Genomic DNA, 16,833 nt, shown 5'->3' with positions numbered 1-16,833 from the left:
CATGATGCGTCATGAATCGTCATGACGCGACTCGACGTGACTCGCTTGGTGTAAACGCAGCCTTAATGATATATAACAGAAAGAGTTAGCAGATTATACCATAACACATAGAAAACTATCAGAAGCTATAGCTTTGTCCAACTGTCCCACGGGTGACCGCGACCAACTGCCCTTACTTTAGCAGACGACACCACGTGGATCACAAGCGTGTATTCAGAACTGCCAGCCAATTGTAAGGCAGCCGCCTTCAACTGCGGCTTCAGAACGACCTGTTCTCACTTCCCGTTTTCTGCCTATTATGAAGGTACGTATTTTAAGATAACAAGAAAGTAAAGTAAAAAAAATTGTGATAACAAGGGAGTCAAGTCGAATTTTTTTTTTTTTTTTCCATGGGCCGGAACCAATAAGCGCTTTTTCATGTATTTCAATACCTTGAGTTTCGTGATCCTCGAGTTTAGCGCTATACCTTCAGAATGAAGCAAGCGTGAAACTCAAGAGGGTACTGTAGATATTTTTTATTCATGTATGTTGGTGTTATTAAAAAGTAGATCTCCGATTACTTCATTTTTATATGGTTGTTGTAGCTTAACATCTTTCTGTCTTTCCTCACTGTATGCTGGACACCAGAGTAGGAAATGCTCCAGGTCTTCATTTTCTGCTCCACACATATTACACTCTGTTTTCTCATTCTCAAATCTATTTCTGTTGTTTAGCCTTAGGGTGTTTGATCTGCACTTGAAGAGTATTTCTGAGGCTTGGTCATTAGTGTATACTTCCTCTTGTCCTCCGATCTCCTTCCTCCATTCTTTGTAGAGTATCACACTTGACTTTTCATTCAGATCGTCTCTCCAACATGTTGTATCTATTTCCTTCATTTTGTTTTTAATATTTTCCTTTGTTTGATTTCTTATGCCTTCTCTAAAAACTTCTAATTCTCTCATATCACTTAGCAACCCTTTCATCCATTTCCCCTGTCTGTTTTCTAACATCTCTGCTGTCCTTCTCTCGAAGTCATTACCATCCACCAGCAGGTATCTTAACCCTTACATTACGGCGATCGTATATATAAGTGCGCTACCACACGCCCCACCCGTACGGGGATCATATATATAATCATCACACTCAACGCTCCCTACGTTTCAAATATACCGCCAGTTCTTGACTCAGAAGAATGGTGGAGGCATCTGGCATCCGTACACACTCTCATTCGTCTCCAGCGCGCGGCCTACCGAAGGCCACAGATCATTTTCCACTCTTGTTCGGAATACATCTGGCATGTCTCGTGACGCGTCAAGCAGTTCCTCTGCTCCGGGCGGAAGTAGAGTGCAGGCAAATTAAAGTGACCGTGACTTTGATGACTGCTATAGTAGTGACATTGACAGAGGAGGGAGGGGCAAGTAGGGAGAGAGAGAGAGAGAGAGAGAGAGAGAGAGAGAGAGTGGGGGGTGCTTCCACGTGACGCGTCACGGCCATGAGAAAATGCGCAATATTTTCGGCTGTCATAACTTTTTTTTATTATTATTAGGAGAGAAGTTTTATTACACCACCATATATACTAGATGAATATACAATGATTGGAAAGAAGAAAGACACCATTTCCACCTCTTTTAAATGCCTAAATTTTCCCCGTGCACAACATCCAGAGATATATATCGCCACCCATACTCTAAGGGTTAAATACAGTCACCTCTCGATTAACACGAGGGTTACATTCCTGGAGATGTCGCGTTATTTAAACATAATTTCCCCACAGGAAACAATGGTAATAGGGGGTTACGTTCCTGGACACTGGGAAAGCCTGCCTATTTTGGGGATTTTGTTACTCTAACCTTAAAAAAAAACATTATTAATACATTAGTAGGTCACAGAAACAACAAAAACACATGTTCTCAATTTATTTAAATTTGTTCTTCACCTGTGTTGGCCACCGTCCCTTCTTGATCTTGATCTTGATCTTGATGTCGCAGTTGGCTTGGGATTTCTCCCCAGCCAGGCCTTTGTATCGGCAGCTCCTGTGAAAGAAAACAAAAACATGCGGAAAGTCTATGTTCTACTCGGGGCAAAGTATCATTCCCTACATCTTGCACGCCACGTGCTCTCCAGGAACTCTTTCACTGCCTCAATCACTTGTCCATTCATCTCTCCACTCAGCCCCAGCAGCAGCACCATCCACTCCCTTCCAGTCCTCCCATTCACCTCATGTCCCACCTCACTCAGAAACACCTGCATCATCTTCGTTCTCTCTGTCATACTTCCTACATTTACCCCACACTCCCATCACTAGCTGCTCCCTTCACCTCCGCCACTCCGCCTCACTTGCCTCCTTTCTCTTCCTTTGACTACCCATGCTATTGGTGATAAAGATAACTCCTTTAAGTTAAAGTTTTCTAAAGAAAGGATTGCTACATTACATTTGTAAGTCACTGACACAACAAAAATACATCCTCACATTCACCATCACTTTGTTGATGCGTCACTGGTCGTCGTCATCATCTGCCGAATCCTCACCCCGCTCTCCCTCCTCCCTCCTCACCTCGTCCTTCCACCTCTTGTGAGGAGGTGGAAGGATGCTTGGGTGCCATAGTAGAGGTCAAAATGCAGTGTACGTATTCCAGAGAAGCGTTCCACTCAGTGTCGGCTAGCTTCAGACTGAGGAGAAAGACAGCGTCTCCACTCAGTGACGTCATCGAGCGTGACGTCTTCGATGAAACTCGTGTTAAATTGAACATATCGCGTTAGTTAAATGTATCTCCTTAAATATCAACTCGTGTTAAATCAAAAACGCGTTATTTAAACTCGTGTTAATCGAGAGGTGACTGTACTTAAACTGTCCCTCCCTGATCCTGCCTTTTATGCTAGAGGCTCCCACTTTCCCCCTCAAGGTTGCCACTGGTGCATAGCTTGGTGCTCCTAAAATTTGCCTAAAAACCCCATTCTCTATTTAATAATATCTGTTGCTGTCACTTCCATGATATTAATTTCATATAAAATAGATGGTAATGCTACACTTTTCCAAAAAGTTTTCCCAATCAAAATCTTAGAGCAACATCTTGCTATTACATCCCTGGTCATGTTAGCTAATTTTTTTGCCTTTTGGAACATCTGTATGACTAAGGAGCACTGTTGCCAATTTGAGCAGTACAAACTACATAAAAAATCATATTGGAAAAAAAATATACATGTGTTCATTATTAATATTAGTGAGAATAATGGGGTAAATATAATATCAGAAACTGTACATCGTGAGTCTTGTACAAGAAGTTATTTCACACAACACCAGCCCGGCCGCCATTTGAATTGTTTGAAAACCACACAACCACACCCATACAACAAACAGCTGCATGCCGCGTGTCACCAGAACCATATGAATTGTGTCTTGTCTAGTTGTCTGTCATAACCTACGAGTGATGGTGAGAATAATATGCTAATTATGATATCAGAAGCTGTGCATCACCAGTATGTATGGGGATGTATTTCTCACAACACCAGCCTGACCGCCATTTTCATTGCTTTACTCAAGGACACTTGTCAATTCAAGCAGCACAGGTTACACCAAAAAATATATAAATTTCGGGAAACTGTACATCATCAGTGTTCTTTAACTGTACATATTTCTGAACATTTTAAGAACTATTTTTTCCAAAATGGTTGTCTTAAAGTTTGGGGTGCGTGTTATACTCCGCAAAATACGGTACTTAATTTGATGGTGGAAATTTAAACTAACTGTAACCTAATTGCTAAAATAACACCCACTTGCCTCACACCCCATAGCTATAATTAAATGCAGTGGAAGATCCCTCTCAAAGGTCATTCTGAGCCTTGTCAGGCCAAGTGGCTGTCTGGCTCTCCACCTAGCCAAACGTTAGGGAAATGTCAAGTCAGGTGGCAGCCAAGTTGGAGTGGGTGACACACCAATATGAGGCTTGTGAGTAAACCTTGAAAAGAACACCACTGGATCAAGAACTCTTAACCCTTTCCTTGCAAAGCGCTCGCAACGAGACTATCCCCTCAGGCGCACTCGGGCACCCCAGCCGGGGAAAGGGATCTCTTTTAACCGCTGTATCTCAAAAACTATTTATCACAGCTACAAAACAAAAACATCATTGGAAAGAGGAGACCAGGATCTATAAGATTCGGTTATGTAAGCCTCTCCTGCGAACGTACAGGCACGTTCAGGGGGTGTTTTTTGCTGTGAGTGCGACTGGCACTCGCAGTGAGCTTTTAGCACCACCAGCAAGTGACGCTAGTGCTCGCTCTTTTAACCTCTGTATCTCAAAAACTATTCATCACAGCTAAAAAACAAAAACACCATTGGAAAGAGGAAGCCAAGATTTGGTAATGTAAGCCTCTCCTGCGAATGTACAGGCACATTCAGGGGGTGTTGCCTGTGAAGACATACATTTATACGTGCGCAACGGTCAGCCGTAAGGCAACTACTGAGTAGAAAGAGGATCTCTTGATGATGGCAGGGCAGTATTGCCAACTGCAAATTTTTACAACTATTTTGTCAAAATATCAGTCAGGTGATAGGTGAAGCTATGCAAAAATGCCGCTATATTGGACAACATCCACCAGTTGCTCGTCCGTAGATTTTCTGCGCTTGGCAGACATGATTTTCCACCAAATTGTGTGGAAAACTCACTGAATTGGCAATGCTGTGGTGTGAGAAATAGTGTTGGAACACTCTCATTCGCGGGAAATTTGAGTGCGGCTGGAGCTCGCAGCGAGCATTTAGCACCAACGGCAAGTTATGCTAGTGCTCGCTGTGAGCGTTTAGCAATGAAAGGGTTAAGAATAAGAACTCAATAAAAACTTTGCCGGGGTCAGGCCAAGTCATTACTCTGGTGCTTGCACTTGTTGCCCGTCCAAGGGTAAGGCTTTTCAGTTGGGGCGTGGGACTTTTCTGGCTTTGGTCAAGAAGAAGGCTTAATTCCTGGCAGAATGGAGTATAAGATAATGTTACTGGAAATAATGGGCCATGATTTGGCCAATAAAGCAGAAAAATGGAGGAAAGGCAAAAATTGATGGAGGAAGAAAATCAAGAGCTGAAGCACAAGTGTGATAAATATGAGGTAATGTTGAAAAAGTACGATGAAAAGGTGGAGGTAAATATGGAGAATGTTACGGAATTAAATGAAAAACAAAACCAATGGAAGAAGGGGCAGGAAAAGGAGAAAGTCAGTTTTAAAGAGATCATGGAACAGCAACTTAGCCCTTTCACACACCATGATGCGATTCACGTCAAAAAGGAATCGTCTACATAAGCTTTTGACTCAAATTGCATCAAAAACTTAAAAAAATTCGCCAAAAAATAAAGTACCGTATCTTTCAGAATCGCGTCAACATTTTTTTTGCATCAAAGATCCAAACTAGACCTATAAAATAAACTAATTGTCAACTCACGTGCCGTTGGATTTGAAGTGATAATTGCCCATGGTTTAGTTGCCTCTCAGCAGGCAGCCTGTGAGCACGATTGTCGTCCCTTTAAATTTTTTTCTCAGAGTTGGTAAACTTCGCTATTTATTTCCATTTCTTGATATTTTTCTTTCGTAAAGCAGAATAATCTCTTCCAAAACCAACGATATATAATAATGCCAGGAAAAAAGAATACTTGTGGGTGAAATCAATAACTTGATTAAAATTTTCGCTGCACGGTCTGGCCATTCCACGAGGCCCTCTAGCGAGCCCCAGACAGATGTCGCAGTGGAAAGAGAAACTTATTAAACTTTTGATGCGTGAAAGGGTTAAGGAAGAAACAAAAGTGTCAGTATTGAAAGTGATTAAGAAGAAAGGCCTAGGCTAGAGATGCTGTAGAAAAGAAGAAATGTGTCATTATGTTGTTATGTTTGGCGTCAAGGAAAAAGTGTTGCCACTAGGGCATGAGAGAGAAAAGAATGATAAGGGGGTAGCTGTGGAATTGGTGAGAGGTTCAGAATGTGGGTCATAATTTGAATGAAGAAATAGTAGAGGTGAAGAAGACTGGCAAATATGTGGAAGGAGGGCAATGACCACTGAAGGTAAGATTTAGATTACAAGCAGGAGCTTGTAAGGATTAATGAAACTCTCAAGGAAGGAGGAGTATAAGAATATAGGGATTAGGAAAGACTCGAGTGAGGAAGAGAGAGTTAAAATGAACGAATTGTGAGAAGTAGCCAAGGAAAAGACGAGAACAGAAAGGAGGCGGAGAAAAAGAGGTTCCATTGGAGGGTCATAGACTTGAGGCTGAGGAAATAGTGCAGATGGGCAGTAGAGATGGAAGAAATAAACAAGGTGGCACACACCAATGTGAATGGGTTGATATCAGTGCAGAGTTAAGGGAAAATGAACCAGACATTATGGGAATCTTCACTTAGGCTAGTAGTCCTTCTGCCTCATCCTAAATTTTAGCCAATAAGTACCAAATTGCGGGGCAAATTCCCATGCTGTTTTTTGGATAGAGTGATGCCCAAAGTTGATGAAATGGCATGATAGCAATCTGTAACAGGTAGCTTTTTGGTAGGTATCATCCTTTGAACCTAGCGGAGTGATGAAAGTTTAGGGTCTGATTTTTCCTAGTACTTGACAGAAAATCTATTATAACTCCACGAGACGCTGTTGTCAATCAGTCCAGCGTAAGTTGGCGTGAATGACCCGATACAGCTGACGTGTACCAGCCAACATGCTCGGATCTATCACGACATGAATCACACTGGATGGCCCTCTGCCCCCACCTCACCGCCTTGCTACAAAGTTGGCAAGGGTACTTAGGGTAGTTAGGGCCAGGGTTGACCATAGCGCCCATTTCTCCGCATAGAAGGAGCAAGAGGAGGATGGTGTGTCGTTTGTGTGCCTTTGTATCGTTGTTGGTGTACCGATTGAAACACTGAACCACGGTGTGTGAAAACGATTGTTGAGTATGGGTGCTTGTTTGTGACTGTTGTGGGATTGTTGTTTGTGTATGTGTTAGTGAGTGTAGAAATAGTGCTATGTGTATAAATGTGGTGATCAGGAAGGCACTGTGTATGACGGAATAACTGTTTTTGTGTCTTACCTTCCGTGAGTGTGTATGGTGTTGTTGTATTGTCGGCAGATTCCTAGTGTCATTGTGCCGGTTCGTTGAGTGGAACAGCCTCGTCCAGCAGTTAAGTGTAGTTGCCATTACCAATTAAAAGGTTAGAATATTAAAATAAAAGGTAAAAAGTTAAAAACTAGATTAAAACTATTAAAAACTAAAAACAAATTAAAAACAGTATGTATGTAAATAAAAACAGTATAATGTATGTGTGAATTCACTTAACTTAATGATGGGATGGGTGAGGGAGGGAGGGAGGGAAGGAGAGAGGGAGAGCATGCCCACACCTGGCGAGAGCCAACAGCCAACTCTGATTGTGGTATATAGGCTGCTGAGTGGGATGGAAAAGTGGACAAAGAAGACCTAATAACATAGGATGCAAGAGACCAAAGAGGCCATAAAAGGAAGATGAAAAAGGCTGCCTGTAGAAGAGATAATAAGAACAGCTTTCCACAAAGAATAGTGGAGGACTGGAATGGCCTGGAAAAGGATGTGGTCCATGCAAAAATGATTCATGAATTTAAGGCCAAATTAGATAATAGTAGATATTGAGACAGGACAGTATGAGCATAGCCCCTTTCCCATATATCACACACACCCACACACACACACACAGCGCCCCACCTTTTATGCTGACAACATGCTCTGCCCCGTGATCTGGCATCCCAGACCAGGACCAAGGATTTTTTACCTATCATAATTTTGCAAAGTCTTAAGGGCCCCTTAATGGCATTTTGTCTCAGATCTACAAATTCATCATCACATGATATAACTGGGGTAAGACTTAATGATTTTATTATGCCTGCAGAGCACTGGAGTTCACAGTCATCTTCATCAATGGTTTGTGTGAGGAGTTTCAGAGGGGCATCACATCTGACAAGTTGGAGCATTTGGCGACAGATGCATACAACAGGACCCTCAAGCAGTACCACTCATGGCTAGTACAGAATGTCTTCAAGGTGAGTCACAAAACAGTTTTGTGTTCTCCTAAGAACTGCATTTAACCCTTTCATTGCTAAACGCTTGCAGCGGGCGTTAGGTGTATTTGCTGGTGGCGCTAAACGCTCGCTGCGAGCTCCAGCCGCACTCAAATCTCCCGCATATGAGAGTGTTCCAACACTAATTCTCACAACACAGGATTGCCAATTGAGTGGGTTCTTCACTAAATTTGGTGGAAAATCATGTCAGCCCAGCGCAGAAAATCTACGGACGAGCAACTGGTGTATGTTGTTGTCCAATATAGCGACATTTTTGCATAGCTTCACCTATCACCTGACTGATATTTTAACCAAATAGTTGTAAATTTTGCAGTTGGCACTACTGCACTGCCAGCACCCCATCATCAAGAAATCTACAGTAGTTGCCTTACGGCTGACCGTCGCGCACGTATAAATGTACGTCTTCACAGGCAACACCCCCTGAACATGCCTGTGCTTTCGCAGGAGAGGCTTACATTACTGAATCGTATAGATCTTGGCCTCCTCCTTCCAATGGTGTTTTTGTTTTTTAGCTGTGATGAATAGTTTTTGAGATACAGAGGTTAAAAGAGCGAGCACTAGCGTCACTTGCTGGTGGTGCTAAAAGCTTGCTGCGAGCGCATGGCGCACTCACAGCAAAAAACACCCCCTGAACGTGCCTGTACGTTTGCAGGAGAGGCTCACATAACCGAATCTTATAGATCTTGGCCTCCTCTTTCCAATGGTGTTTTTGTTTTGTAACTGTGATGAATAGTTTTTGAGATACAGCGGTTAAAAGAGATCCCCTTCCCCGGCTGGGGTTCCCGAGCGCGCCTGAGGGGATAGTCTCGTTGTGAGTGCTTAGCAATGAAAGGGTTAATGGTTGCATTAACTGCTTGTGCTTGTGTATGCAGTAGACTGAATTATATGGACCCTAATTTTTTGCTTTAACCCTCTCGCACACCGTAAGTTTCCAATAAGTTTCTGTTCCACTCATCATACATTTCTCGGGCCCGACCGGCCTTTTTTTGCCGCCGCGATACTCAAAATCCCCGGACATATTTTACCCTCACAGATATATCATACCCCAATAAATTTGGTATCAATGGCTTCATAAAGACTTGTACTAGAACATGTGCAAATAAAAATAGAGGAAAATATATATATATATATATATATATATATATATATATATATATATATATATATATATATATATATATATATATATATATATATATAGTCACCCATCGCTGTTCATGGTCTCACATCGCGTTTCATGATCAACTAATTGTGACCCCCGCTTATCTGCCCCAGTTTCGCATATATGCGGATGCATTGACGCTAAATAGGAAGGCCGAGAGGAGGGAGGGAGGCAGGGAGGAGGGGAAGGAGAGAGGAGGAGGAAGGCAGAGGAGGAGGAGGAGGAGGCAGAGAGGAGGGAGGTTGGGCAATGGACGTTAGGTTGCTCCTGAGTGACGTCACGGTTAGACTGTGACATCATGCTTTCCTATTGGCCAGCAGCTCACTCAGGGACGACTGCTATTGGTCGAGATTTTCTCATAGCAACATTATCCTAAAAAAAAAAATTAACGCGCCACCACACTGCAGTGTTGCCAGATTGGGCTACTTATCGCAAATTGGGCTACTTTTGGGAACGAAAAAAACATGTTTTATATGACGTGTCAGAGGTGACTTCCCCAAATGCATATTTTCCCATAGGGTTATAGTCCCGCCGTTCATGTTTTTCGCATCGCGCCAAGTCCGAACGAAATACCCATGACAATGAGGATGACTATATATATATATATATATATATATATATATATATATATATATATATATATATATATATATATATATATATATATATATATATATATATATATATATATATATATATATATATATATATTTATTTATATACATACATACACAATACAAACTTGTTTCAAGTCTCCGTATAGAGTATTGTAGACAATAAATCCGAAGTATCAACTCTTTCCCACTCGCTAGCTCGAATTTTTTTTAGCCAACTTTTTTAGCCGAATATATGTTTTGAAGCGGAATTTAGTGAGGATTCTTATGGTATCCTCAAAATCCTCATACGCTTATTAGTTCCCGAGTTACACTGAGAAAACTGTATTTTTTTCCCCTCCCATCAGAGTAGGCTAACAAATAAAAATCGCTCAAAGCTCCTCATCTACGCTCCTTAGAAAGGTTGCCATATGTTACCATTAAGAAACTTATCCCAACAAATGACGTTCCAAATTTGACCAACTTTCACTGAAAACTTAATTTTTAACAATTTTTTAAAGTTTTATGACGCGTTTCACATCATCGTGTGCCAGGACCTTTTACCCTTTGATGATGCGAAACACTTCATCGTGCGCAAAAGGGTTAATTTTTTCCAACAATAATCTGTATAATCAAAATCCTGACCAAACTTCATGGTAAATCTGCCAGTTAGCATAGCATCTTATCAATATGAAACATTGGTGTTTAGTAGATTTGCATTTATCCAGGTATTTTTTGCATCAGGTCCCAAGAGAGTGAAGAATGAAAAACACTAATATCCTCATCTTGACCATGCCTTAGGGTGTAGCCACACTGCACGCGGTTTGCTGGGAGGGTAGAGGGTAGCGGGACGCTTAGCGGGTCATAGGCAAGAACAAACACATGTTATCTAATAGGAGTGGCCATACAGGACGCGGGTAGCGGGTAAGCTTGGAGGAACCGCTGCCCTGTATGGCCACTCAGACAGATAACGTGTTCTTGCCTCTGACCCGTTAGGCGTTCTGCTACCCCCTACCCTCCCAGCAAACTGCGTGCAGTGTGGCCGTACCTTTAGGGTTGGTACAATAACTTTTTGCAAAGTAACTCACCCTGCATGGGCCAAAAGCCATTTCACAGTGGCAATAATGCAGCGATACGCATGTTATGTTGTGCAGACGCAATCATGATGCTTACTATGCAAGTTTTCACACTGGAAGCGATGTCAGCTAAGTTACATTGCAGATATTTTGAGACTAGCCATGTCACTCAGTTGTGCAGTCATTGGAGACAGTAAACCATGCACCTTTGAGAAGGAGGAGGAGGAGGAGTTACTAATATTTACATAAACCATGAATAGAGGAAAAAAGACAGGTATGCCAAACAAGTGTTGGTGCAGAATTGGGTAGTTCATTGCACTACTTTCTCTTTTTTTTCTTGATTTTTCTTGATGTTGCCCAAAATGCTGAAATTGACCCTCAGCTGAAAATTGCAAACCAACAGGAATTCAGAAGCATTAGATGTCGGATTATCAGTCTTTTACTCTATTGACTGGGATGATTATGTGGGTGACCAAGAACCAGAACATTTCATTGAGGTAGTGCAAGATAACTTTTTAAAGCAAATAGTCAGTAACCCAGCAAGAGGAAAAAATATTTTAGGCAGTATTATGTACCAATGATAATACAGTTGGTGAGGTTGAAGTTAAAGGGGATTTAGGTAACAGTGACCATAAGGAAATTAACCCAGTAGCTGCGGGGATCATGTTTCTTAAAGGCCCCTCTAAGCGAATTTATGAGAAAAAATTGTCACTCATGCAAACCATTATATTATATGTATCAACGCATTTGTGATAAGTTTATGTATCCTCTATTTTGAGGGGTTCATGTCAAGGCAGGAATTTGGCCCGTCGCTGGTACTCCATAAAGCCACAAATCTGGCCCGTCGCTGCTACTGGGTTAATGCTGGTTTTGGTCAGATTTGCAATTTATATCAGCAACATGATGGAGGGATTAAACAGTTATATGACTTTGTTTGCTGATGATGCCAAGTTACTGAGGAAGATTGGAAGTGAAGAGGATTGTTAGGCACTGCAGCAGGACCTGGACAGGACATGGGAGTGGATTCGTACATGGGAAATGAAATTTAACATCAGAAAGTGCAACATGATGGAATTTGGAAAAAGCAGAAAGAATTTCTGGTAACTATGCAATGGGAAATGAAAGCATTAAGAAAATGTCAATGGAAAATGATCTGGGAGTACCTGTTGAATAATTTGTTGCCAGAGAAACACAAAGAGAATTGTAGGTGAGAATTGACTGTCACAGTGATACGTCCAAGGCTGGAATACGCAGCAACAGTATGTTTGCCAAGTACAAATATTGAAATTTAGCATTGGAAGGGTACATAGAACTTTGCCATGTGAAAATTACATCAGGGAGTCACGTGCCCTCTTTACGGTGATGATAACATCTGTGATAAAGTTGATAAAGACGTGCCATGATGTGAGAAAGTTGTGTGTATAAGCAAGCAAATATTTTCATTAAAATAGTTAACTTTTTTTTGTTGTTGTTGTAAAAGATGGAATCTTCTGATAAGATCAATAACCAAATAGTTTATTATTAAAAAAAGTGATATATTTACTGAACAATCTAAGTAAATTTGTATGTGTTTCAGGTGGTAGTGAAATCTGTTCCAAGCAAATCGTGCCTCATCAAATCTCTCTACTTTGGTAAAGTGGGATCAGAGGAAGTTCTGTTTAAGGAAGTCACAGCATACACCAGTGAACTTGACAAAGTTCTGAAAGTAATAGTACAAATGTATGGTGATTGGGGCCTTGATAATGATCAAAAGGTCTAACTACTAATTTTTTGGAAAAAATACCTCATGAAGGCTTCAGGGACAGAATAACTGTTGTGGACAAGATCTCTCGACTGCATCAGTTATGTTTTATTTTTATTTTTTCAGAACTACAACAGGTTTTACATTTTGGCTCACCTGATTTCTTGAGTACGAGTGAATGCTTTTGCATCAAATGTACATTCCCAGCATCGGATAGTTAGTTGTTTTGCCATTACATAGTAAAACATATTGATGATTACATGCTGTGCATGATGTCATTTTAAAACATTTTATTTAATTGTTTGGTTAATTAACTGGAAGGTTCCAAGCAGATAACTGAAAGATCGAATACAAAATGAATCTATCGATGGCTACATTCTATACATGAAGGTGTAATTTTAAAGCATAGTTTATATATGAATCAAATTTATAAAATATGGATTTTCTCAGTTATGCTTTATTACCTATGTTCTTGAACATAGTTAGTGCTTGTTATTAAATTGAAATTCTTACGCTCTCAAGCACTCAAATCTTTACTGGTGATTCAATCTCTTCTATAGAGGGGAAAAAATTGGTGTTATTTACTTACCTGCATAAAAGTGATAGTACAGTAATGTCTTAAAAACCTAAAGGTTAAGAGGGCAAACCAAGTTTAAAAGTTTTGAATGATGACTTGTTTCTTTTTATTATTATTGCTATATTTTGGGTTGTGTGGGACCAAGAATGTGTTTATGATTCCATGTCTTACCAGACATGCATTCAAAATTAAACACTCAAATGAATTGTTATACTCTTCCATGTTCTCCTGTAACAGTAGTAGCCAAAAAGATTATGATTTTTATCTTATCTACAGTTTTCTTTTAAATTTTAATTCAACTCCCTCTTACATTTTCTTATCTTTGAAGGCTTAGTGTCTTGTTCTGAAACAGTTGCTATGTAATTACTGTTCCTTTTTATCATATGGAGAAATATGTTATTTTCTCACTTCATATGTATGTAGATATCAATTTATCTGATGGAGTCGTCAGATGATGTCAAAGAAGAGTGCCATTTGTGCTTTTGACTCAGATTCATGATAAATCGATTTTACTTTCTTTGTGATGAACTCATGATTTATAAAGCCTTGAATTTCTTGGTGCTGTTACCTATATTAAATGGAAATGCTATAGTTAACTCATCTTACCTTGGTGAATTTATCCATATTAAGGAGAGGGGCATAATTTTCCATCTGTCAGTATCTTAGCCTCATACTGTTCCTATTTATATTACATTTGTGATCTAATGAGGTATAAAGTGCTCTGGGAGACTTTGGTAATGTATACAGTCAAGAGTCAGTAATCACTTCACCACCTCTTATGTGGACAAACAATTATCCGTCCTTTTTTTTGTAGCACAGTGATACCTTGGCTGTGATGTTTATCAGCAATATTACAGACACATCATCAGCTGTTCTGTATGCTATAGCAAAATACAAAATGTATCCACAGCAGTCAGATATAAATTTCTTTGCAAATTAAATTTCCCCCCAAATATGGGAGTAAAGTGTTTGGTGTTTGGATGGGTGACTCTTGTACATTTTAGGCTTTGAGTCTTTATATGATGAATTTTACTCAGTCATTTCATGAGTGTTGACAGACTGACCATAGTTTGCCTCAGAGGGTTTGACTGTGATGTTCATTTTTAAACTGTTATTGTTAGACTAGAGTGTGCAGTCCTTTGTACTCATTCCTGCAAAAATGGAAGCTGTGTTTATGAGAGTGTGCAGCAGCAGCTTGGTTTAGGGTAATGTATGTTGAGGTATACTATAAAAAATTGCTAACTGCTTACCTCAGTACAGCACAATTGATATGCAATTACCAATCAAGCTTAAGCTTCTTGTTCTCACTAAACCTGACAGCCATAGCACCAGGAATGTATGCAAGTAGACTGAGCGCACCAGATGATCAATAGTTTATTTGTAATGGGATTGTTGACTATTTATAAAGTACCTGTTAAGAAGGCTTGTTAAAAAGCTTTGCTGACATAATACACTGAAGATGACCTTGCATTCAATGAATACATGTGTGTGTGTGTGTGTGTGTGTGTGTGTGTGTGTGTGTGTAAAGTAAATTTAATAAAAACTATTTAATATGAAATCACTAATTCTGTATACAGGAAAGGTGCTGAAAACAAGAAAAAGGGTACAAGGAGTGTATCCTAAAAATAACAGCAAATTTCTTAATCCTTCTTATGTATTTTGTGTCAGTTGAGTTGTATGCCAAACCTGCTTTGGGTGTTTGGGGAAGTTTCTAATAGATTTATTATATAGTATAATATACATCATTTGAAAAACTCTATGACCATGTGTTGGCCTTGTCTTATTTGATTTGTAAATGAGGCTTCAAGTGATGCCAGGAGTTTTTATTAAGTTTTAGAAACCTTGATAGGAAATTATGCACACAAAAATAAGTTGGTTGAAGACAGTATGGTTGAGACAGTGATCTACTTGTAACTTAGGGACTGGAAATTTGTAGAATATTTTTCACTAGAGGTTTGTTTTAGCAAACAGAATTCATTAGAATACACAAATTTATTTGCTGATGAGTTTATTCAATAAGTTTTGTTGGTTTTATTGTGACATTAATATCAATTTATCAACCAACATTACTATTTGATGTCACAGACCTCCACTCAGTACTGGTCCTTCATAGTGCAAATAAGTATAAAATGCCTAGAATTAGACCATAGAATATGTGTTGTATTGAGATCTTGATCATTATTATTGTGACTCCTACCAAATGCAGGCAAGATGCCTCAGCTAAAGAAAACAATAATGAATGCAACCATTTTAGCAGATTATGATATGTAATATAATTTTTTTTCCTGAGGGTATGCTTTTGACCCCATGTTAAATCCTATAAAAAATCTGTTCCTTTAAAACAATAGTGAGAAGTTGATGTGTTTTCTGTCTGTCTGAGCCACCTGCACTAGAGGTCTGTGTGTTGAAGGCTGAACTTTCTGTATTCCCAGGTTGCCTCAATAATGTTCAACTCACATGGAGAAACTTTTCAGAGCTCTCCTTTGTTTCACATATCAACAGTAACACAAACTGTTCAAATAGCTTAGGTATACTGAAATGAAAGACAGGCAGTACTAGTCTTACTACAATGCTTTAATACTTGCCATACCAGGGATCAGCAGAACCTGGTGTTGAACTTTCTATAAACCCTTTGTGTAGCTCAGTTTGCTTTTTTTAATGTTAGTTATTTTGTTTATAGGCTTCAAACTACAGAAATGTTGTTGCACATATATTTATAACTTACATAAGGTTTTCAAACAATACATACAATGAATATTTCACATACATTGAATGATATCAGTATCTCGATGTCTGTTTGCCTGTCACTCCATTGATCTATCTATCGGTCTGCATTCATCTATACTATATCCATATCTACATACTTGTATATATATTTTACAGTAAGCCCTCTATTTATGGACCCTCCTTATAACAAACATCACATATTCCAGACCATATAAACTTTGCTTACACTCACTGTATACAGCATTTTTATTTGAGAAAACTATTACTTTTAACATTTAATTCAGTCTTTATTTCATGAATCAGTATTAACCAATATATACAGTATTTGGCTTTTATTTGATACAGTACCTTGCACCTAATATGTAATACCTTCTGATAAAATGACCTTTGGGTAGAATAACTTTCATCATCCATCCATTCTCTATCTCTAAGATCACCATTATTTCCACAACTTCTCACAAGTCTATCTCCCATTCACAACTACCATCCCCCTTTCCTGCCTGTATTTGTGCTCTCCTCTTCCTCTCCCATTTCCCTAACCTTGAAACTCTTCTGTTTCATAGCCATTCTTCCCCACCTTGGTGGATACCTGCCCCTCAAATCTGCCATTATCATTTCTAACTTGTAAGTCCAGCATCCCCTCAATTCTCTTAAGCTCCTAATTTCTAGAACACATTTCCATTCACCTGCTGCACCCCTGTTTCTACAGATGGCTTAAAATATTCTCTTAGCTCCGGCCATGCTCCTTTTTCCCATTCCCAATATTTCCAATTTCATGCAGTACTTGCACCTAATATATAATACCTTCAGATATAGTGACTTTTGGATAGAATAACTATCATCATCCATCATCCATCAATTCTCAATCTCCAAAATCACTATTATACTGTGTCCTTACAACCAAATTA

General features: G+C 39.5%; 1 protein-coding gene across 1 annotated transcript in view; it reads left to right on the top strand.

Annotated features, from left to right (window-relative positions):
* Positions 1–16,247, top strand: part of LOC126997331 (glycolipid transfer protein-like) — a 36,556-nt gene extending 20,309 nt beyond the window's left edge. Inside the window, exons 4-5 of the mRNA XM_050858359.1 lie at positions 7,860–8,010; positions 12,457–16,247. Of these exons, the coding sequence (XP_050714316.1) occupies positions 7,860–8,010; positions 12,457–12,639 (334 nt within the window). The 3' untranslated portion in view covers positions 12,640–16,247. The remainder of the gene's footprint in view (positions 1–7,859; positions 8,011–12,456) is intronic.
* The last annotated feature ends 586 nt before the right edge of the window (positions 16,248–16,833 follow it).

This window comes from Eriocheir sinensis, chromosome 12 (genome assembly GCF_024679095.1).
Source record: "Eriocheir sinensis breed Jianghai 21 chromosome 12, ASM2467909v1, whole genome shotgun sequence".
Lineage (NCBI taxonomy): Eukaryota > Metazoa > Arthropoda > Malacostraca > Decapoda > Varunidae > Eriocheir > Eriocheir sinensis.
The sequence above is the reverse complement of the archived record's forward strand: the minus strand, read 5'-3'. Positions and strand labels throughout refer to the sequence as shown.